This window comes from Struthio camelus, chromosome 4 (genome assembly GCF_040807025.1).
Source record: "Struthio camelus isolate bStrCam1 chromosome 4, bStrCam1.hap1, whole genome shotgun sequence".
Taxonomy (NCBI): Eukaryota; Metazoa; Chordata; class Aves; order Struthioniformes; family Struthionidae; genus Struthio; species Struthio camelus.
The window spans coordinates 18,759,467-18,783,361 of NC_090945.1; the positions used below are offsets into that span (position 1 = coordinate 18,759,467).

The 23,895-nt window shown below is 39.8% G+C and overlaps 1 protein-coding gene across 9 annotated transcripts in view; it reads right to left on the reverse strand.

Annotated features, from left to right (window-relative positions):
• Positions 1–14,258: 14,258 nt before the first annotated feature.
• AFG2A (AFG2 AAA ATPase homolog A) overlaps positions 14,259–23,895 on the reverse strand; it is a 208,853-nt gene continuing 199,216 nt past the window's right edge. For all 9 annotated transcript variants that reach the window (XR_011140844.1, XM_068941621.1, XM_068941624.1 and 6 more), the window contains one exon: positions 14,259–14,594. Coding sequence is in view for 8 of the 9 variants with exons in the window: in XM_068941621.1 (XP_068797722.1) it covers positions 14,418–14,594 (177 nt within the window). In the remaining variant the exon portion in view is untranslated. The remainder of the gene's footprint in view (positions 14,595–23,895) is intronic.

The window sequence follows — 23,895 nt, forward strand, 5'->3', positions numbered from 1 at the left end:
TAGTTTTGAAAGGTATGCAGCTAACTGATTTTCCCCCTTAAGTAGTACCCTAACATTCCAGAACACCTTGCTAACACTACTTTAAGATGATTTTGTTTTGGACCATTACTATAATACTGTAGTATTTTTGAGGATGATACTGTACTGGGCTTACAGCGGTTTGCGTAGCTTTACAGTGGTGTAATCTGGTCTAAAAGAAACACCTGTATAAGTAGAAAAATGTAACGTTTGCCTACTCAAACTATTCAGAGCCTGATCCAATGGAACGAAAAATATATAATGCAGAGCCTTATCAAACATTCTTACTGTTTGTGTTTCTACTGCTTTTCAGCAGGTACATTTAAATGCAAAACTAAAACAGAAAAAGAGAGTAGAGTTGAACATAACATTTGCTGCCTTATAAGAAGGCTAGACCTTTTTTGTTAGCTGAGAAGTGGGACATCATTGCCTGAATGAATTCAGTGTTTATAGTTATTTCCTGTCCTCTTTCTTTACTAAAAAAAAAAGAAAAAAAGAGATCCCTAGTGGGGTCTCATCTTTTACACTCAGAAGACTAGACAGAGACCTAAGAGTAATTATAAAGTTCTTCCTCAGCTTGAGCAGATATTCAGGTCAACTGCTCAACTGTCATTTATGTCCATACCTCTTAAAGTAATGAAATAGCTCTTTTGTCACCAAGACTGGATTTCAGCTTTGTAGAGGGTAATTATCAAAACTTTAAACATTGACCTATTTGAACTTGGACTCTACTTTGTTCTTATAGCTAACTAATATTACTTTTCTAACTCTTCTCCCAGTGTCGGATCTCTAGAAAATTTAAACAGAAGCCTGTGATATTCTTACGCAGGTAAAATAAGGTTTTCAGTATAGTGCTAGCATTCTGAGTTTTTGATGCAGGTATTGTACTGGTTGTTCATAAGGACTCTCAAACGTCAGTGCTACTCATATTTTATCACACAAATGGTGTGAAACATGGAAAGTAAATAGAAGACAACATTTTTGGAGCTGGACTGGTGTCAACAATTATTTTTCAAAACTATTTGCCGTTCCTTTTTAAACTCGCCATATGAAAAAAACTTGAGTCAATTACAAACGCTCCTGTCGACTCATTAGTTCCTGTAGACTTGATTTTCCAGGTTGCCAGCTGCTTTAAATGAAAAGTGCTCAGCACTTCTTGGGAAAAAACAAAAAAAGAATCAGTTGCTCAGAGAGTTCTCTCTAAGGCAGGAAGGGAGAATTCCTATCATTGAACCCCCCTGTACAGATCTTGAGAACATTTTCTTCTATTCTTAGCACTGTTACTGAAACATACCACCCGAGCACTAAATAGTGTCTAGATGTTAAATGAATTCTATGGCAATTACCAATCCCGATCATATTAAATCACTGATACCACATTCCATTTACCATTTACAGCAGTACTTAATACAAAAGAAAGCGCTAGTGAAAGACAGAGGAAAAAAGTTGAAGTCTTTCCAAAAAAAGGGAAAAAAGAGAACTCTTATGAGCTTCTTATTAAAATGTAGCCAATACTTGATATTAAAAATAATCTTAGAGTTTTAACTAGACACTGAAATAGTTAAGAAAATTGAATCTTAAGCCATCTCATACCCACGTTAATTGGAAACTAGTAGAAGGTGCTGATCCTTACTGTGTTTAAAAGAAACAAATTAGTATCGTGAAGGCTTTCAATCTTGCCAGAAGATCTCTTCCACCCGCACCCCCGGGGGCGGGGGCAAAGAAAAGAGAGCTAGAAAGGAAGAACCACGTCAGGAAAGCCAGTCAGGTTTTTTGTCGTGTAGCTAGCAAACACACACACAGCAGGCACGTAGGAGACTACACATCCGTGAGCGACAACTAAACGAGAAAGGTACAAATGCTGGAGAAATCTTCAAGTATACAAAAAAGCATGCAAAAAATTCACTCATGAGGAAAAAGAACAACAACCTGTTGTACTGAGCAGTGGACATGATGCTCCTGTCCTGTCAAAGGAACAACACTCAAACTGGAGCACGAAAACCCAAAAATGAACACATGAAAGCTATTCTTCTTTCAATTTTGAGTAGGACTGGGAAGGCAGACTAGACACCAGACTTGGAAACAAAGATATATCGAAAAAAGCTTATTTAATCTCAAGTGCGTTTGTAGGTTTGCCATAAACTGATGTTGAGGGCTTTTAGGGTACATATTTTCTAAAATACATGCAACTTCACTGGTAGTGTTAGTTAGTTGGATACCAGTATGTACACTAGTTGATACCTACAAAGACGCAGAGTAAATGTGAAAGATGTAGTTAATGTGAAAGACACTAGCTTTCTATTTATTTCAACTTTGCTCCTTGTGGAAAAGCTAAACTGTTGCTATTACAGGTAGTCAGACATAATACTGTTGGTCCACTGGCTGTATTATATATTTAGCCTTCGAATTGAAAACATTTCAAGATTGTCTTACTGTGTGTCATGAGAGATCACTTGATTTCAAGGGAAACCACAGTGTTACAAAGGAAGGGCATACAAATGTCAGTTTACAACAATCAAGAAAATTGTATTTTAAAGAACAGGCTCGGGGGAGCAAGGCTTTCAAGCAGCAACTCCGGTCAACATTTGGACTGAATGTTTTTTTCCTCATCTTTGACCAGGTTGCATATGCAGTGCTCCCAAAAGAGATTCCATATTTGGTACTGCTCTTTCAAGCTCTAGGAAAAAAGCTACTAGAGTTCCCAGTGCTGTGCAGTTCAAAACACATTTCTAATCTTGGTAAAAAATCAGTTGTGTAGCCCCACTGAGAGTAAAATTCATGGATATCAATTTAGGCCCCGACTGAAATGCTACTGGCACTGCTGGAAATTCAAAGCCAGTGTACTGGGTCTTGAAACAGGCCCATAATACAAAGCAAGACCCCACAGTTCAGGAAACTTCATTAACATTCAGTGCTAACATGATCGGTCCATTGTTTTATTTGGCTCCCTATTTTCTTACAAAGATCATTACCAAAAAATGAAACTCTGAAGAAAACAAAAGAGAAGCCTTCATGAAATATTTTACAGTATGAGTAAATTCCTACAATATTCAATACCCACTACTCATTGTTTTCAATGGAAGCTGGATCATGCCTGATTTTGCAAATCTAAATGTAATATAGTATGCATTTTTTTGCAATATACTTTTTCATAATTTACTATCCCTGAAGCAAACTTCATCTTTTATCAGAAGAATAGCCTGGGTTACAAGCAAACAAAAGCAGAAAAGTCAAATCCTGAAATCCTCATCCAGTTCCCTTTCACACAGATGACCCACTGACTCTACTGGAAATTGCGCTTCAGTAAAAGTTTCAGGATTTTGCTGTGTTACAAATCTGTTTGAAGAAACATGCCATCTTTCAAATCTCTTCCACATCACAAGCATTTTCAGCACTATGTTCTGCTGCTGCTGTGTTCTGCTGAGTTGTGCGGAGGAAGACAGTCCTTCCTGGGAGTAAACAGGGCAGGAAAAAGCATCATGACACAAAAAGAGAAAGGTGGAAAGGACAGAACAAAAGACAGTGGAAGCTCACCAAAGGAATGGATTGGTACAACAGGACTTGTCCTTTGGCAATAACATTCTAAGCACTTCTTCACATCTCACAGAAGGGACATGTAATTCCTGTATTCTCAGCACCTTTCCACCATGTATCTAAACACCATACTTCAAACCACTTTGCTCCAAGTTATTCTCAGAGGAGAGGTAAGTGAATACCTTATATGTATATAACGGGCAGTGACTAAACTCCTGGAAAAGAAATAGCTCTGTGGTATGGTCTGCGTTCTGCGTTACTAGGAGTCATTAAATTCATGGCTGTAGCTGAATGCAGCAGAGCAAACACAAATTGGTTGGTACCATATATGTGACTGACAAGGCCATAAACATACTAGACTGGTCCCATGACATTGTAGCAACCAGTTGAGAGAAACGCGCATACTTTTTAATATCTCAAGAGCAGAGATCACTTCTGAGATTAATGCACCGAGAAGGCTTCCAAACTGCTGCTTGATGTCAAAAGTAAAGTGAGACTGCACTGAGAAGTCCGCTGCCTGGGATGAGGTACTAGAAATCACCTGCACAAAGGGGGTTATTTTGCTTAAAGACCTGTAAAGGAGTAAACCTCCATTACTACTTTTAATTCTCCATCATAGCAAGACTTTAGTCAAACTACATTCTGTTCTAACTCTTTCTCTCACTGTTTCCCCACCCAACTCCATACAAATTCTTACAAAGGTTATGTACAGACTTGTACAAAATTGAGACTGACACTAGCTGTTGGAGAATTTCCCAGAGCAAGTTTAACAGAGATTATATAACATGTTAAATCTGTTTTTTTTAATATAGATGTTATTATACTACTAGTTTATTCTTCCTAGCTTAACCCTCCAACTACCCTTTCAAATAGTTAATTATGTTTTGCAGAGATTAAAAACCTAAAGTTATTATACACATTTTGTTTCCAGCCCTTACATAACACAGGACAAATGTGTTACAACTGGAGGGTCTTAGCAAGTCGTAACAACCATTATTTATTTTCCACATAGCCTACTATCAAAGTCGAGGGTAGAGGGGAAACCTGTCCTTTAATTGCTACAACAACAGAACTTTACTACTATATTCTGTTTTCTAATCAGAGATCTCAAAGTACTTCACAAAAAAAAAGGGAGAAAGTCTCAAAGGGGGAAAAATAACTTCCAAAGGCATCACAAGAATAGCAGACTAGACTAGTAGTTCAAGTTTCTTTACTCCCAGCCTGCAGACCTTCGTACAGAACTGCAGTCTTGAGATATATGGGGAAAGTAGCCTGGGTAAAATAAAATAAATTATTTTGCACAGCAAATAAATAATTTTGTTTATTGAAAAACAGTCCCAGAGAAAGAAAACATGTAATACATGGCCATTTTATACAGTAAAGAAGAATTTTAATGTCATGTGTGATTGGGAAAAACAGTACAACTTTCAGGAGCCCAAGGTATCAATGAGAATCTAATTTTAGATGTATTCCATGCATATGAATATATTTCAACTCATGCCATTCAAGATCCAAGGAAGGAATTAGCCAGGAAGTTGAAAAACAGACAGCTGAAGATCAACACAGGGAGGACAAACATGAGGCTTGCACAAAGCAGAAAACACTTTGAAGTGTTTGTCAAGGAGCAATGATCAAAACCTCAGATCTCATGTTGTTCTAGGGCTGTGACTGCTTTTCACTGCAGTGGAGTCCCTGCTGCTCTCAGATAACTGTCTCTCTCACAGTGTTCAGAAAACAATTTTTTTCTGGTTTTGGCCTATGAGGCTTCCTCCTGTCCAGTGAGGATAGATCAGTCTATCATTCAGAGACCACTGAACATAACTGCTACAAAAATAACCAGAACTGCTCCAGTGTGTGGCAATTTGCCTTACTACAGAAGTCAGCTTAAATGCGTTTTGCTCATGCTTTCAATCTCCGTAGGCTCCTTATTCACTTCAGAGCAGAGCTCAAAACCTTGATAGTCCTGCTCTGGACAGCTTTAGTTCATTTCAATGGTTGCATCTTCTGTGGTTCCCCAAGACAAGGCAATAGGATAAGTTTAACTTATAATTACAAGGCATTACTATTTTTGAAAATCACTGACTATTCTCAAAAGATCACACTGAGCCCAATCCTGACAGAATAGAGGTATAAAGCGCATCTTTGTGCAAAGCCTCCTCCAAGATGCTGTTATAAATGAACACACTTGAAAGCACACCCCAAGCAATTACTCTGCTCTGAAGGATCTACAAGGCAAAAACCAATTGTTTTTTGTTGAATGGTCTTGACATTCATACGCTTTCCCTTCAGATACCTTGTACTGTGAAAATAGGTACCTGCAGTAAAACACTTTTCTTTTTTAAATTTAATCTACAGTCATTTATTTTAAAGGGTTGAGGCCTTTTTATTTTGTAGTTGGTATAAAACTTAAGGAAGACTTTTTTAAAAGTGCCTAAACGTTATTTACAGTCTTCTCCTCCAACTGATGCTCAGCATGAGGCTCATTTTGTCATTGTGCTTTGCAAGATTCTCCCTGGATGAACTTGCACAAAATAACCGTGAATTAATTTGAAATAGTCAATATATCCATGCCCAGGGTGGATGCTACATTGCAAGCAGGGAGGGAGAAAAAGATATTATAGTTGCAACTGGTCAAAAGCTTGTTTGGGTATTGTAACAGAGCTTACTCATATGAATGGCCACAGAAATAGCCCCGGACACTGCTTTGGTTTCTCTTGAAGTCACTTTGCCCTTCTGCAGCAGGGATCAGCCCAGCCCACAGATGCCATCCCTCTCCTGTTCAGGGACCCCAGTCTGCCAGCTATGCATTTAAGAAGCAAACCGTATTCCTTTCATTCACAGGGTCTGCATTTTTATCCGTCCACTGAACTGGCAATTTTCTGTGCTTCTCTCACCTTGGTGCTTTGAGAGCAGGCTGCTGCTGACCTTCTTTTCATAAAAATCTCCTTCCAGAAGTAAACCCGTCTTTGCCCTGAGCCAGTTCCTCTCGTTTCCAAAGGGACGGCTGCTCTGCAGGGTTCACTAATTCTCTTCAACTATTCTTATACATAATAACCTCCCAAGAACTCTCTTCTGTCCTTTCTGCCTTGCATCACCTCTCCCCCACTGCTCCTCCTGTCTTGTACAGCTTTCTCCACATAACTCTCATCAGCTGCTTATTATTTCCTTTTTCACAAGCCAGGCATCTTCTATTTGGTTCTCTCAGGAGATGACTAACTAGACTTGCGTGAAAAACAGTAGGAAGAAACTTAATTGTCTGTTAAAGGTGGAAGAACCTTTTTAATGGCTACAAATACTTCTAGAAAAATAAAACCTCTTTGAGCTTGTTAATGTTACTGGGGTTTTTCCTTCTTCTCCCATATCTCATTATTTTTCTCATAGACTTTAAAAATAAACAATGAGCAAACTTAGAAGACAGGAGGAAATTCCCCCCTCCACACTTTCCACTCATTTCTCTTCCTCCCTACTTTTGCTTAGATTTTTTTTACTCCCCCATCCTTTCCCCTTTCTCATTGAGAAAAAGGGGGAAACTCCGCTCCTCTCTCCACTACTTTGTACAATTTCAGAAGACAATCTGTGCTTTAACTTTTTATTTTAAAGTTTCTTGAATTTGGGATGACCCCTGCCAATTTTATGACAATGAAATATTTCCATGAAGAAAAAAATGCTGTAAAAAACATAGTTTCTTTCTACTCTAGCCATAACAGATACAGGTGATGCATGCCATAATGGTGTACAGATTGGCTGAGAAAGGCTTTTATTTTGTTCTTTAATTATTCCAGGTTGAGGATGACATCAGGAGCCTGGGGACTGGCTTCAGTTCCAATAGCAAAGGTACATGAATACACCTGCAGGCCACCTGCAGCCGCTTCTCTGCACCGGTGGGCACTAATTCTCTTCAACTCTTCTCTTCAACTACTGCTGCACCTTCGGAGGTGTGTGCCTCCAAAGACTTTAGAGAGGTCACTGTCATCCACAGCAAACGGGCTGTGCTGCACTAGCTACCCCACTGCAATCATTTTCTTTTTCAGTCAGCAAAGCTCATTTTGGAGAAGAAGTGAGAATTTTTTTATCAGAAGACAGCAACTGCAGGCGTGTTTTTCCTGCCATAGGGGAACAGTTAAGCAAGCCCAATGCTGAAGCCAGGGCTGGCCTGTGAGAATTTAGTCTTTGATTAAAAAACAAACAAGCAAGCAAGCAAGCAAACATGAATCATAATGTCTGCCACTTTATATATGCCTTAAGTAGCTGAAAGAGTCAAGCTCCAGAAACACATCTGCTAATCCAGCACTAATCGAGTTAATGAGATCAAAGCCAGATTCCACTTTGTGTTTCGCAGTGAGACGCTTCCTAACATAGGGCCAGGGTGACTGTTGCCCTCCTTCAGTTTACAATCACACTGAAATCAGCATCAAAATAACACAGATCAGACCATGCTCTGATTCTAATCAGTATTTCTACTTCCTACCTCCAGCCAACTCCTTCAACCCCCATTTTTCCAGAGTAAAATCAGTCCGTGTTTAACATCAGGGTAATATTCCTAATTCACATGTTTATTTTCAACCATTTTCTTGACCTTCTCCCCTACCCTGCCCCCCACCCCTATCATTTTTAATCAGTAAGGGCCTCACCTGGTGTGTCTGGTTCAGATGCTTACCTTCTCACCCAGAAGACAAAATGGTTTGAAAATTCAGATCCACAACAATTAAATATGAAAAAAACAGATCTCCTACCATCATCTTTAAGTCTCTCTGGAAAGTGCAAGAAGGAGCTTAACAAAGCTGTGTATGCAGCCAATTGTGTTTGCAAGGCACTTGGCACTACCAGCTGATCCTTGATTACTATTCATCCCTCAGGAAAATAAAACACCCTTTTGTAGTAAAAGCGTAACCAGTTACTATGATGCATTACATATTAACAAAAGTAGCTTTTACCAAAATTATAGATAATAAAAGCCTGGAAGTGGAATCAGACCAAAGTAACCAGTTGTTTCTACACGGAAAAGCAAGACAGTTTAAGCAAGATTTCCACAAGGCGAAGAATAAAGTGGTAGATATGTTATGTTACATGTTTGTACATAAAATGGTAGTGAGCTCTGTAAAACAAATTTTAAGGATAACATTTTCTGCTGCAGAGTCCTTTCGGTTGTAGCACCCTATGTATGCAACTGCCAGCACTGTCGTAACCTCGGTATTCACAGAGTCTCTTGAACATTTTTGTGCTTCTCTTGAAACCCACTCAGAGTTTTTCAACAGGCTTTTTTATTTTCATTTTTATTTTTCATTTTCATTTTATTAAAGAGCATAGTTACCTGAAGGGTAGAATTTACTAGGTAGAAGGGTAGAATTTGCTGGTTTAGTGGAATAATCCCTATTTACATGGTGGGGAAGCATTCCAGAACATTAAAGGATTTGTTTGTTTGCTAATCTACTTAAGCGCCCATAGGCCTTAACACCCACAACTTGTGTGTTTTAGGGATCTTTCATTTCCATGGCCACTATCAATGCAGTAGCTCTCCATTAAAGCTGCAGTACCCAGATTTAGACTCGCAGCAATGCAGCAAGCTGAGCACTGGGACACTCACCTGAAGACAGCTATACAGCTCTGGTTCATTCACCTGCCAAATCCTGTTCCAAATTCCTCCTAACCAATGCGCATGCCTTTACAGAGCCGCACTAGGACATGCAAGTGCTCCACACACTAGGTCTATTACTGGCATCTTGCACTTCAGCATCAAAACCAACCAATTCTCAATTAACATGGCAATCTGAACACCATGAAAATTCCTCACACGTAATACAAATGAGGCTATATGAACGCATTTCACATCCTCCGTTTGGGGAAAACTTGCTGACAGAGAGGAGGGGTAGCTTTAAACAGCATTAAGCAGAGCAGGCTTGATGTAAGCAGCTACCCCTGTGTGAAATTTGAAGCTCTTGCCAGCAGTGTGGCGAAAAGACGTGACCTCATTACTCCACAGCCCAGATAATCCACTCCCGGATAAAGTAAGAGTTGACAGCGTTTCACCTTGAAGGTTATCAAAGCCCTTTCCACACTCTGCTGATGCAGAGGCATTCACTTTACCAAACAGGGATGTGAAAACTCCTCTGTGTTAGTAAAGGAGATAAAAAAATCAGGGGTGTTGTGGTTAAGGGCACACAGCCATACCACACAGACACCAGTACTGAGAGGAGCAGAAAAGCACAAAAGCATTTCCAGAACTGTTTAACCAAACAGGATATATTTGCACAAGTTGGTAAAACACTGAAGTTACTGCTCTCATTTCCTCCCACCCCCCTCTAGGCACTTGTCTAGATAACTAGCGGAGGGGCCTCTCTTGGTGTCAGTCCCCCTTTAGTCTCTAGAGAGACAGGCACCTCCAAAAGGGCAGTCCAGACCTTGGCTGGCGTAAATCACTATCTGGACCATCTTCTGGTATCTCTCCAACGACTGCTAAAGGAACCAAGAGTGATTCCGCTCCTCTAATCTTACAGTTATGTGAAATGAGTCCAAGCTCTAGGTTAGGCACAGGTTTTACACAGGCACGAGGAGTCAACACGCTAGCCTCAAGTTTCATTGGAAGGACCCTTAATTTGTTTGAGCAATGGCTCTACACTAGTTCAAGGGGAAAGAATGTCATCTGGTTGCCATTGCCTCTTCCTGCAACACCTGCATTCTTGCTGGAGGTCTGCCATGCAAACACAGACCGGGGCTCTTTCCTGCTCACTGCTAAGATCCTTGGCCGACTAGTTAACAGAGAAAACACACATCTCCTTCTCCTATCAGAGCCCTGGAGCCATTGGATTAAAATCTGCAGAGAGAGATGACACAATTTAAAATGTATAACACAGAACATATAAAGCCCTGGAGAAAATGCATGACTTACTTTCCTACAGAAAAGTTTAATAAATGAGCAAGTAGAATTTGCAGAAAGAGCAGTCACAAGATCCATGATTAGGAGTAGGTTTTAGCCGAGATATTTTTCTTCCAGGTGTTAACCTACCATTCAGAAGCATGCCCAAAATACACCTGCAATTCTGCATGCCTCTTGCATCCCCTAGAAAGAAGTTATTTATTCATTTGCAAATATTAGGTCATTTACAGCATTTTCTTTCATATGAAAGGTAGGAAAAAAAGCACATCAGCAAAAGTGAAAGATTCTGAGGTTCAGAGTGGATAAAAATGATTACAATATGAATATTGACTGGTAATTTAAAGCTGGCCCTCACAGGTCTGTTACTGCCTGGTGCAGTAAGGAGGGACAATTTCCTACCCAGGACCTTGCAAGCGTTCCTCAATTAACTTCATCGTACTGGACTGTACACAGTAAAGCACTGCTCTTTACAGCTCTGCTTTCTCTTTACCTTCATCCATACCCCATCAGCATGGCGTATGAAGCCTCTTGCACTCGAAAAACTCATCTCTGCAGAGCCTTCCCACAGCGCTGATCAACTGATGCTTAGTTATGGTAGCATTATGTTTGGCACGTGCCTGTTTTCTGAAGGAGAAGAACCACACTTTGACACTTAAAATGAGCAAAGAAACTAAAAGCTAAGAGCCAGAATACACAAACCAGAAAAATCAACTTTGCAGACACAAAATTCAAAAGGGTAGGCAAGCCTAAGTTCAATGATTTTGAATAAAGCTTTGAAAATAATCTTTATTCTGTCCCTCATGTTCTCCCTCACACCTGGACTAAGTAAACCTTATGCTCTATTCTCATTTAGAGATTGCAGAAAAATTATGCACAATAAGCTTCATTCTTTTTCCAGGATTAAGAAATTGTATATTGTACTTGCAGTGAAAAATCTGTTTTATGCATTAGGGAAAACACAGGACTAGACTCTTTTTCAAGTTAACTGAAGACATTTTTGCATTTTGATCATAAATATTCTCCTGGTCATTTTTGGCAAACCTGTCCAAAGACATTTTATGCCGTTCTGCAAGACGTTGTTATTGGAGGAAAAAGTTAAACTTTGTATTTAAACAAAATGTGCCTGAAACATTGAAAAGCTGATTTAATGTTAACAATTCTGCAACTCAAGCAGTATTTGGTCCAAAAAATAGCTCCAAAAGATAATGACAGGCAGGAAAAAGACTGTATTTCTAAGGAATGTAAAGAAATAAGTATAGAAACCACCTCAGGAGGTAAGGAGAGGATGGAAGGAGACATGCTCTTTTTTCTTCACCAAGCATCTACCTTTTTACTAAAATTAAATCTCACAAACACCCAAACAACAATAAAGGTGATTAACCCAGCAGAAGAAAGAACACCTCTATTTCTGATTTACTCCGAAGCGTAGAGGCATTCAGGCTTATATAGCCTTACACTGCAAGCAATTTGGTTGAGTGCCAAGGCACAGTGTGTTCAGTAAAACATGCTGTGAAAGGTTCAGCTCTGAATTAAAAAAACACTTATTTAAATGATAGTTTAATGGAAGATGCGTTTGAAGTGCTCTGTCCTACAGTGCCCTCATCAGTAAATTCCAATGCGAGTCTGAGGGTGCAACGCGCTCACTGGACTCAGATCTCCTGGCATTTAAATTCGAGCCATATGCAATAGCTGTTTGCAGTAGTATTTTCCAAGCAGGTTTCAAAATGACTGTGAAAGGACTACGTTGCTCATGAGCTTTGATCAAAACTGTATTCCAATATGAATTTTTGATTATTTTTCCAGCATTCTGATACGACGCTTTCAAGTTGCTAGTCCATGGTAACAGTGATCTGCCATCAGGAACCAGAAGGGAAATCATCATACCTTTCTTCAAATCGCAAATTGTCTGTGGCTTGGAATGGAGTAAGACTTGGAGTGGCATTACATTAGCCAAGTCTTCCAGACAGAATATTTGGGAGCAATACAGACCTTCTAGGGATTTCACAAATTTGCCATAACTTAACTTTTTTAGAAGCCTTTTTTTTTTTTTTTTAGTCAAATTCAGTTCTATTCCACAAACTCAGCCATAAAAGAGGAAGTTTCCTAAACTTCAACTCACTTCAGACATGTAGATATGTATCAAGAGACTTGGTACCACATGGGACATGAGAAGATAAATGTTGGCAGGGATGCTCTTTTTCTTCAAGGCACCAACAGCATTCAGGGGCCAGCATCCTCTCTGAATGTCCTAAAATGCAATGTTCAAAATTCCCTTTGATGTCAACAGGAGCCCACTCTTTAATTCCCTCCTTCTGTTGTAAAAAAGAGTCAAATAGTGAAAAAAGAGCAAAACTGCCCATACAACAAACAGCATCAGAATAAGTAAACTACAAACTAGCTGCTTCTCCTCATCCTCTAATCCTTTTCAGTGATAGTAAAAATAAATGCTAATTTAATTTTAACAACAAGAGGTTAAAAGCAGAAGTAATAAAAAAGATATAATTTTAAAATAGTAGATTTCTGTTTAAAAGCTACACTCTTAAGAACTATACAGTAAAGAGAGAAACTAAGTAAAGAAAGAAAAATCATAATCAAGGCCAGGAGATTACTGCTTAAATTTCAATTGATTATGTAAATAAATATAATCTCTCATAGACAGATGTATAACAATTTCTCATAAAAAAATCTAAATTGCTAAACAGTTTTAAATCTCTCAAAATAGATATATAAATTCAGCAAGAAAGAAAGGTCTTCAGAACTATCAATAAATAAATCCAAAAAAAACCTTAAATATGTTAAAATCTGAAATGATCTTTCTTGTTGACTTCATCAGGTAACAGCATGATTTTGCTAAAATGTTGTGCTGTAAATTCTTCTGCTTAGCTAGAAAACATCTGGAAAACACAGAAGTAGCCACTGAAATTCAGTTTTTTGTTGCCTTTTTAATTTTTTGTGAAAGTTCATACTGGTTTTGCTTTATCTTCCCTCTATTTTCATAGCTGGAATAAAAAGCTCAGTCTTTCCACTTTTGGGAAAAATGTTGAAAATAATTCTACTTAATGAGTTTTCTTACTGAATGCAAGAGTAAAGGGCCTATACTGATTTGCCATTGTTTCAACAGATGAAATGATGAAGAAATAAGTTCAAAAGATCTCATGCCTCCGTAAAGTATCCTGGGGTCCTTTATAACAGTTTTTGTAAAGAGGTTTTCTTATTCGTAAGTTAGGATTCATTAGGATTTTCAGTGGCCAGCTTTAAATTACCAGTCAATATTCATATTTATTTTGAAGAAAAAAACAATAAAAATCTTGCCCTGAATCCTGGAGATGCTTTCAGGTTAGCCAAGGTTTAGATGTAGTTCGCTTTTCTGAATTACATAGAAAGCCTAGCGATGTATAATTTTTAATGCGCCTACTTTACAGTAGGTGTAAAACGGAGCTGTTTAAGAGCAAAGATAAACACTTCTCTGTAATCAGTCAGGATACCTTAGCTTTTTCTCAGAAAGCTGTAAGTTCGGCAAGCCGGTTTGGCAGCTTTTCTAGAGATCATAAATCAAAAGATTCAGAATAATTTTCGGCATTTTTGTAGCAAAGCCACTCCCCAGGTCTGTGCCTCGCTGCGATGGTCCCTGGGATGAAACCAGCGTTTGAGCACAAACAAATGAAGACGGTAAGGACACTTGTTGCTGCTCTATTCAGGGCCAAGAATCCACCACAAAATTCAGAATTTGGTAATTGTTTTTGTATGCAGGTCTGTACACTCAGAAACACTGACTTAACCAAGCATCTTATACCATTTAAATTGTAAAAGACAAAGCTTTGACAACTTCCACTGCACTCAGTAATTCCACATGTGTGTTTATTATGACGATTCTGCACTTGAATTAACTTCAGACACTCCATTTACAATACAAAATTCTTTAGCTTTTGAAGACTTTACAAAGGAAATTAGCTATTCATACTCTGAATGGGCATATGTATTTATTTGCCTTTCAAAGCGCATGTAGTCCACTTTGCTGCTGATAATCTGCATAAAACTGGATTAACGAATCAGGAATTCTTGGGGTCACAACAGTCAACGCATACCGAAAATGCCGTCCCATTATACATTTGGCGTGTATATCTTCCTGAAGAGCTAGAAGGGCTGCTTCTCTACAGACTGCTGTTATCTGTAAATAAACAATAAAAACATCATATAGCTAGTATGGTTACTATAAAATCTATTATTTGAAAGTAAGAAAGCCAGCACAAGAACATGAACATATTCCAAATGCCAGATATTCACAAGAACGGAGTTTCCCCAACCTTCTTCTTAATAAATGGGGCTGTGGGTGATTAGCACTTCCAAGAAACAGGATATAGCTCCAAATCCAAACCACAGTAAAATTACATTTCACATAACAGTATGTTGCAAATTACTTTTAACTTGATAATCACATATTACCTTGTGTTAAACGCCCTGCAACACCTGATAAATTAAAAACCCAACGACCAGCAATACATTTGCCTGTCCCCAAAGCACAGGAGCAGATATTCCCAGGCTCTGCGGGCACTTTTCTTTCTAAACTTTATGCTGGGAAAGAAGTAAAAACAATTAATTCAGAAGGGAAGGCTAGAAGGAGAGGGGTGTGTGGAAGGGGAGGCGGGTTAAGGTCTCATACCCTGAAATGTGTTTTTAAGCTCTCTGGACTTCAGACAGCGGAAACAGACTGATGCCAGTGTCATTCTAAAGACACATTACTGTGGTGAAAAGAGCTTGTGGAATGAAAAGAGATATTGTGATTTCCAGTGCAACAGGGAAAACAGTGATTGATATTGACTGCTCCCTTATATCTGTAAATGAAAGAGCCAGCTGAAACACATTTGTCCAGCTATTCAGCATATTTTCTCTGTTTGTTCACTTACTGAAAAGGGTTCCACTGCTTATGCTGTGCTAATGGTTGCCAAAGCCGTTTAGTAGCTTTTTAGAGGATTTAGCAGCATGTTTAGGAAGCTTTCACAAGAAAACATGCATGGATTTAGATGGCTTTGTCAAGTTACAACAATATTACTATTAGTTCTGTGCTGCTCTAATGAGCAGTGAGGCTAAACACTGCTGTTATGCATTTTAATGCTTTTCAGGACTTCAGAGACAGTTAATTGTGGAAGCGTAGCTGAGATTTAGTGCACCAGCTTCTTAGAGAGATAAGTAAGATATCATTTTAGAAAATAATGTAGATATCTGTGCCATTCCATTTAGATTTTTCAGTAAGTACACGGCGTGACTATTTCCCTAACTTCCTAACACAAGTTTAAAGCTACTTTAAGGAAAAAAAAGGGGGGGAGGGGGGACAAACCTCCCCGCCACCACCTCCTGCCAAAACCCAAACGCAGAAGACTCTCAAAGGGGAGAAGACTCCTGATGGAAGAATGGATGCCAAACATCCTGAACTCCAAAGCTGCGTCGATCGTTGAAACAGGGGACCGTTTTCCCTTACTAAATACCGCACTAAGGGCAAGTTTTCCACAATATTAAGAGGAAGAGACCTTTTCTGAGCTTTCACGCACATTGTTAAGAAAAGCAAAACACATGATTGTTCTGCTCTGCTCACAGAGACCATCGCATACCTACAGCATCAGAATTACGAAGCAGGGTATTACCACAGCCCTGGAAAGTTCAGCTGCCAGGAGCATGTCTATTTTTACTGGAGAAGCTGAGAAAAAGAGGGTCATATTGGCAGATTCAGAAAAGAAGAAACAACACTACCCGTCTTATCTCTTCCTGTTTCACTTGTACACTGAGACACTTAGGAGGAATTTGCCCATAGGCCAATACTGCTGATGATTATTTTAATGTTTTCTCTATGATCTTGCCAAGAGTACCAGTACCACTGACCATAACCGACCCCCAAAGGATTTTTTATTTTTATTCTTAAAGACTGCAACGTAAGTTCTGTGATAACTGCAAGTTAAGAGATAAGAGCAAGTATCAGAAAAGTGGTATTTTTTATTTGTTTTTCAGGGGTACTTGAGTTGCTTTTAAGGGAAGAGGAAAGAAGTTTAAGACATGAATTACTGTTCTCTCTTTTCCTGGCCGCACTCAGAATTTTTATAGACTAAATCTTTCATATGTTATTCAGTAATAAGCAGCAGGCATTAGGGCACAGCGTTAAAAACGTGGGCCTTGGTGTCGGCTCACAGAAGTCACATGACATTGTTTCCAGTTCCTTTGCTAACCCAGGATATCACCTTTCTGAGCTGAGAGATTTCAACAAAGCAAGTTTGATTATTTGTCTATATTCAAGTATGCAAACTTAAAAAAAAAAAGCCTTTACAAGCATTCTCATTAGCTAGTCAAGTTAAATCACTTGTGGAAAGCAAACGCAGGTAAGATGGCCAATGGGAAATGAGACTAAATTCATTTGGTGAAATCTGCTGTATTATTGGCCTAAGGTCTATTTTTTTTTTTTAAATGTATTTCTTGTCGTAGTCATATTAGGACAATTCATCCTAGACCAAGCAATTGAAGGATTTTAAAATGTCATTTCTGCCTAGATTAAACAATTATATAAATTGGGCCAAGCGAGACAAAAGAGGAAAGGAAACAGAAGGGGCTAACTGACAAGAAAGGAAGAACAACACTGCTTTTGTAGCAAGATATCCATCCCTCCCAGGCATAGAGGCACTCCAAAACCAGAGACTGCATCTAGATCATGAGTTTTAATAGCTTGCAATAGACTTATCCTCAGTGAATTTGTCCAATTACTTTCTTTAATCACTTCTGGTTTTGGCCTCCGCAACTTCCTGCAGTGAGTGCTGTGGTCTAATCATGCACCGTATGAAAAAGCACTTGGGTTTGTCTTAAACCCAGTAATTTCAACAAGTGCCTCCTACTTCCCGTGTTATGAGACCAGTGATTCAGCGGTTTTTCCCTGCTCACCTTCTCCATATCACTGATGATTTTACAGACTTTTATCTCATCCCCTCTCAGTCAAGTCTTTGCAAGCTGAGGAGCCTGCAGTGATTCAGTCTCTGCCCCTGCTGAACCTGTCCGTACTTCATGCCACTCACCGTGCTTTTTCTACTTCGGCTACATCCTTTTGTCATTGAGCGGTCAAAGCTATCCAAGGCATTAGGATGGAGGGAGGTGTACCACAGCATCATGAGGTTTCTGGGCAGCTTCCAATTCCTTTCCTAACATCATATTTGCTTTTTTGACAGCAATTTAGCACTGAGACTATTTTTTTTCAGGGAATTATCCACAGTGCTTCCAACATCTTTTCCTGGGTGATGATACTTAATGTAGATCTTACACTTGTGAATATGAAGCCTGGGTGTATTTTTTTGCTCTGTGTGCCTTGCCTTCCATTTATCAGCAGGAGTTTCATCTGCCAGTCTCTATAAATGAACGCTGTGAACCATCATGACCAATTTGCCAGTTTTAAGACACGTCTTCATTATTTTCAAATACAAATCCAAGGGCTCACCATTTTTACCTTTGCAGTATAAAAAAGACCAAGAAATGAAGTCTTTTGGATCTCTGTGTGTTGTAAAGAATAGGAATAAGGTCCTGTTCCAAAGGCAAAATTGTGGTGCCAAGTCCTGAAGGACAAAATAGATATTCTTGACTGCATCTTAATTTACAGAGGCTTTCAGCACTGACTGTTAAAGTAGTAATGAAGACATTAAGTGAATGTCAGAAACACCAGTGATTAAACAGCAACAGAGTAGGCAGCAGGTAATTAAGCAATAACTACCGAGGTGTGGGATGTTTTTGCAGAGATGAATAGCTAGCCAGGTCTAGTCGGATACCATTAAATCTAAGAATATAGCTCATGTGATTATTAATACTAATATAAATGAAAGTTTAACAAAAATGGTTCATATTTTGAACAGAATGAGAATAAATTACTGACCTAGGTATTAGTCTGATGTCTGGAATCCTTTCTTAGCATGGCAATAATTTTCAATTCATATGTTAAAAATAGATTATCACATTTTTTGTTAACAAAGGAGTTGAACAGGAGGAGTGATTTACCATCTGGGTGAGTGTTTCTAAGAGCAGAAACTAAACTAATTTAGAATCTTACATCACATGTCAAAAACCAACTATATCAAGTTATCCTAAGAAGAAAAGAGAGTAAAATTTGCAATCTGAACCAGACACACACACACACACACACACACACACTGACCAGTAACTAGCAAAGCCACACGCAAGCACACAGCTATGGTATAAATAATGATGAATAACAAAAAGAAACAGATTTACACCTAGTCATTGCCTCCTCCCCGTTCCACCCCCGGCAACAATAAAATGTCCAGGGCCAGTTACTGTTCCCTGAATAAAAAGCATTCAGCATAACCCATCTTTCTTCCGCAAGCAATGGTTACACTGGCTGATTCAACTTGGCCGATTCTCTCCCACTCTGGCATTAAGCACCAACTCTCTCCAGAGGCCTGAAAGTTCTTTTCAGCTTCTTTGTACTTAAAGTGCTCTAAATAGCTTTAAAGAATCTCTCTTTAAAAAAAAAAAAAAGCTTCTGTGTTAAAGCCTTAGGTATTTTCAAGAAAGTGGTTTTGTTAGTGCAGGGTCTGCTGGGAACACCTGTGAATGTCGAGTTTAATTGGGCTGCAGCTGGTGTCGATTGTGTGTGCAGTAACTGGCAGACACTGGCTGGCTGTACATTGTGTTTCATTTTCCTTTTTCCTTCCTTTTTAACTTGCTCCTCCACCCCACCAGTTAAAGTTGTAAGGGATTGTGTGTAAGGGGGATTAGGAGCCTGGAAGCAGAATAGTACCCTGCGGTTCGTGAATAGTGCAAACTGTGGTGCTTCCTGGATGAGAACTACCTGCAAGACACTGTGCTCATGTGGTGCATGCCTGCTAGGCAGTGCAAAAGGAAGATTATGTATAGGTTTAGGGAGTTAGCTTTCCCGCTCTGTTAAGGACAGATAAAAGGTTCATACATGGCATTTTAAAAAGCCATGAATAACTCCCGGCTGTTTCTCACTCAGGCAAATTCCTACCAATGTCAGATGCTCTCTCTTATCCTTGAAGCAGAAGCAGCTCTACTGAGGGCAACAGAATTACCCCATGCAAAACTGGGGAAGGTAGACAGCTCTTAGGACCCAGGGCCTTCACCTGGTTTAGAAAAGAGACGGGTGCAGAAGCCTTTCAAAAGTGAGAACAGAAAACAAGTCAGGAGCAGGAACACTGTAGGCAGAGACACTGAAAGGAAGCAACAGCCAAAGAGACGCAAGATCCCAGTTCAGTGAACCCACGTTTCTGTAAGGGATCTGCCCAAGGCTCAGCGCAGCGCAGCGCTGGGCAGCGACAGCGCGTGCCCTTCCACGAGGCTTTTGCCAATGCCAGCCGGTCACTCTTGCTGCAAGTGTGGGACGTTGCGTCCCCGCTGCCTCCCCGTCTCCGCTCTTCCCCCTTCGTCTTTGTGCGGACACAACGCGCTGCTGGCTGCTCCCACCCCGTCCCTTGTGCTGCCTCTGGCGCTGAGCAGGCCCTTTCATTAGCCCATTCAATTCTCTAGACCATCAGAAAACTAATCCTGAAAAAAGCGTTAGTTTGCTGCTGGGTTATTGAGACCGGCCCGCAGAGGCATTCGGCGGGTACCAGCATCAACCCAGGGAGGGGTAGCGAGCCCGGCAAGCAGCACCCCGGGGAGCGGGACCCTTCTTTCTTCGGTAGCGGTAAGCTGCTCGATTGCCTCCTGACATTTTGTCCCTGCTTACGCTGTTTCGGCATCACCGCGCTGCTTCTGGTACCCGAGGCCGTCTACTCAAACTGGCGCAGGTATCGCAGCACGATGCTCGTTGGGCAGACGTGCCCTAGATAAGGCTTTTGTACAAAATGCTACTTTTCAAGATCCAAATACTATTTCAAGATGTCACAGTTACCAATTTTTCTTTAAAACAGACTGAACTGAGATGCCTTTAAGTGGTGAGAGATGGTCTTTTTTTAATACATTTCAAAAAGCCTTAAATTTAGTATTTCTCTTTTCTTTCAAACTTTCCAGTTTTATCTATAAAACGGGAAAATATGTGATAGCATAACTTTTTTCTCTTCTCTTAGAAGAGAAATTCTTTTGAACTGCTACAAATCTTGTTTCTTTTAGGACAAAAAGCTTCCAACACTATGAAATCACTGCTTATCCTGTGATAAAATTTGACCTAATCTTTGAAAGACGCACAATCTCACCATGTGTGAACCTCCTCGTTCCACTCAGTTCTATGACCCACAGATTTAATCAGATGGATTCTATGTTTGGTCATCCGCAAATGGAAAATAATATATTCTAAACACAAAATGCTAAAATATATTAGCATAATGCTTTTGGCACAGGATCCACTCGTTCCTCAGATTCACATACTCTGCCTATCACCATAGCTTTTAAGTGAATTTCCTTAATATGTGATTGTCATTTTATAGAACCTTCCTAACTCACAACAGCCACGTTAGAAAAAATAAAGCGCGCAAGGAGCTCACAGGCCACGTAAGTACCTCAGTGAGGCAGATACCTCTCTGATCTTTAAGCAGCTATGTTTTAAAATGTTATCCATTTTCTCAAGTCAAAGTACTTATGTCTGTTACAGTTCTATACTCATGAACACCTGGAGCAGATGAGTTTGTATTCATTTTGAAGGTATCTTCTGCAATGATATACTATAATTAATTTTTTTAAAATAAAAAATAGACTTCCTTCTTCCTTATTAATTAAAGAGACATTCAATATGAGTTGACATTGGACAGTCTTAAAACAGATCTGAAGTGATGAAGAGGCTCCTTTGCGGTTCTCAAGTAAAAAGGACTTCTTCCCATTAGGTGAGAGGACAGGTATTATAATTTATGTGTATCTTCTGTCTCTGATCCAACAGAGCAAACAATCTCTGCTATCCCTTGTTTCTTTTATGAGAGGTCACTGAGGAAACGTCTTCAAACAAAACTGGCTCCTTCAACGACACCCGTAGGTGATGTTAGTTCAGAACAGACAGGCTCAATGCTTCTTTTAGTATTTAATCTATGATTTGTTTAAGCGTGTAATTTTACAGAGCACTGCGTGCATGTCAGAGTGTGTGTGCATGTCCAGAGCTTCCCTTTGGTGCTGCACAGGGACACGTGTGCTGTGCCACCTGCATGCATCTAGCCTGACCAGAGCCATGGTTCCTGCTGGTGCCTTTCCAGGGTGGCCACAGCTGCCCGCATCCTCCTGCTGCCCCCTGCTCCAGGCTCAGCTGGGAAGGCCAGGCTTCGGATTTGCCTTACCTTCCCTCCGAATGACCTGGCGTCACAGCCGGGCAGGCTGGCGAGGGGCTGAGCCGTGCAGCTGGCCAGAGGCAGCAGGGCAGCAATTCCCCACAGGGGAACGAGGCAGCGGTGACCACGCAAGGCTGAGTGCAATTGCTCCTACAGCACCGAAAACAGACAGCAGACAGTATCATACGTATCAGTAGCTCTTATTATTCTATAAAGCTTAAACACACCCAGATAAGAGAAGGAAAAGATGAGGTATGCAGCCAAAATTAAACATATGTATCATAACCATAGCACATGATGACAGCTAAAGAGAATAAACCCGAACCTTCAGTGGTACATACTAAGTGTCATCACACATACTTCTCCTCCTCCTGACATGTTCTAACAGAGAGAAATTTTGAACCTATTCGTAAGCGCTCTTTTTGTTCTTTCCACTCTCTTAAAAATATTACTAGATGCGGTATCCTTCCAAGCAATATATAAAACATGTACATTCCAATTTAACTTTTGTAACTACAAGCCCCAAACGCAGCTATTTTCCAAAATGCACTACGTCGATATGGATCCCATCGCTTTGGCAGAGACATGGCATAGCTACACCTTTCACAAAAGAATTCTGTAACAAAACGAGTTTTTACATGCTGGGACAAAATATTTTTAAACAGCACTCTCTGCCAACTTCAAGTTTCAGCTATATTTGTGCAACTAAAAAAAAAAAAATCTCACACACATGTTCCTACACAAGATTAAGCTGCATTTCTGGTTAACCTCAGAATTATTTCATTTTTATATAAACATTTAATGAGAAAGTTTAACTTCTTCCCTTCAATGAGGAAAAGGAAGCCAAGTCACTAGAAAAACAATCTTTCTATACATACACAAACGTGTGTGTGTGTGTGTGTGCATGTGTGTGTGTGCATGTGTATCCATTTTAATTAAAAGTAATTAACAGAATACTGTGTTCTCACTCACAGTGTGCGGTTACTACAGAGGACCTGTACACAGAGCCAACACTATTTTGCTGAATGCCTCTAGCAAAACATGGAATTATGCAACTAAAAATCTAAAACTAAAAGACTTGGAGGACATCCTCAGCTATAGCTATCCTAAGTTTCTCTCTAGAAAAGGAAAACAAAACAAAAGAACAGAACGGATTTGGCAGTTTCCCCCTTATGAAACCTATCACAGTGTAGGTATTAAGTAGTTGCTTTGGCTTGCTCTCTTTTCAGATTTTGAGTTAGGCAGATATGCGGCTGGGTGATACATTGCGCATATTCTGTGTTTCACATGCTGAAAAATAATTCATACCTTTGCTTCTCTCAGACCAATAATTTCTTTCTGAGAAAGTAACAAAGGCCTTAGGCTCCTGTCAAAACAAAGCACATAAAAGCAATTCTGCAAAAGGAATTGGGGAAAGAGCCCTCCCTTCCCTAAAAACGCTTCCTTTTCCCTCAGTAGCACACAGGCAGTCTAGAACTGCCTCAACTCATTTCAGCTCGAGCAGCATTTCTACCTTATGTCACCTAAACTTCTGAATCCATCAGCCAAAAGGAAAGCAAATATTCTACGGGTGTTTAAACTCTCCCTTTCACCTTATCTTTAGAGCTTCCAGTATGCAGAATATCGTCTCTGAATATTTTATTTATTTATATTTTATTTATATTTATAGGTCTCAGTTCCTGGCAGTGGAGAGAGGTTTCCCACGGACAGCAATCAAGTGTCTATGGCCCTGGTGGCCAGCAGCCCGCTAGAGGAATTTCAGACTCAGATTTCTAAGTTTTTCTCTCTGGGAGCTTCCAGTGCTACTTATTCGGCTCATGTTCGCCAAGAAAATCTGGAAGGAGGGCTAGTGCCTGCCTTTATTCTACGGAGGCAGAATATGGCTGGGAGTACAGGTAGGCCTAGGAAGCAATGCTGGTGTTGTCCCAAAGAAGGGTTCTTTCACCCGGCCTTGTTTTGTGAACTACCTGTGAAAGACTGAATAATACCCTAATCTCCTTTTTTCCCATACCTCCAACACTGGTAGCCAAAGCCGCATGACTCAGTGTATGGTTATTACTCCTTGAGGAAAGGAGCGTAAAGGCTGCTAAAGGACTTAAAGGTTAAGTTTTAATGCAAGTCTCCCCTGTGCAAGAGAAGTCGAGAAGTAATTAGCAAGAAAAAACAGTGAATGATATTAATAACTGAAACAAGAATAGAGATATGCCAACAATTACTTTG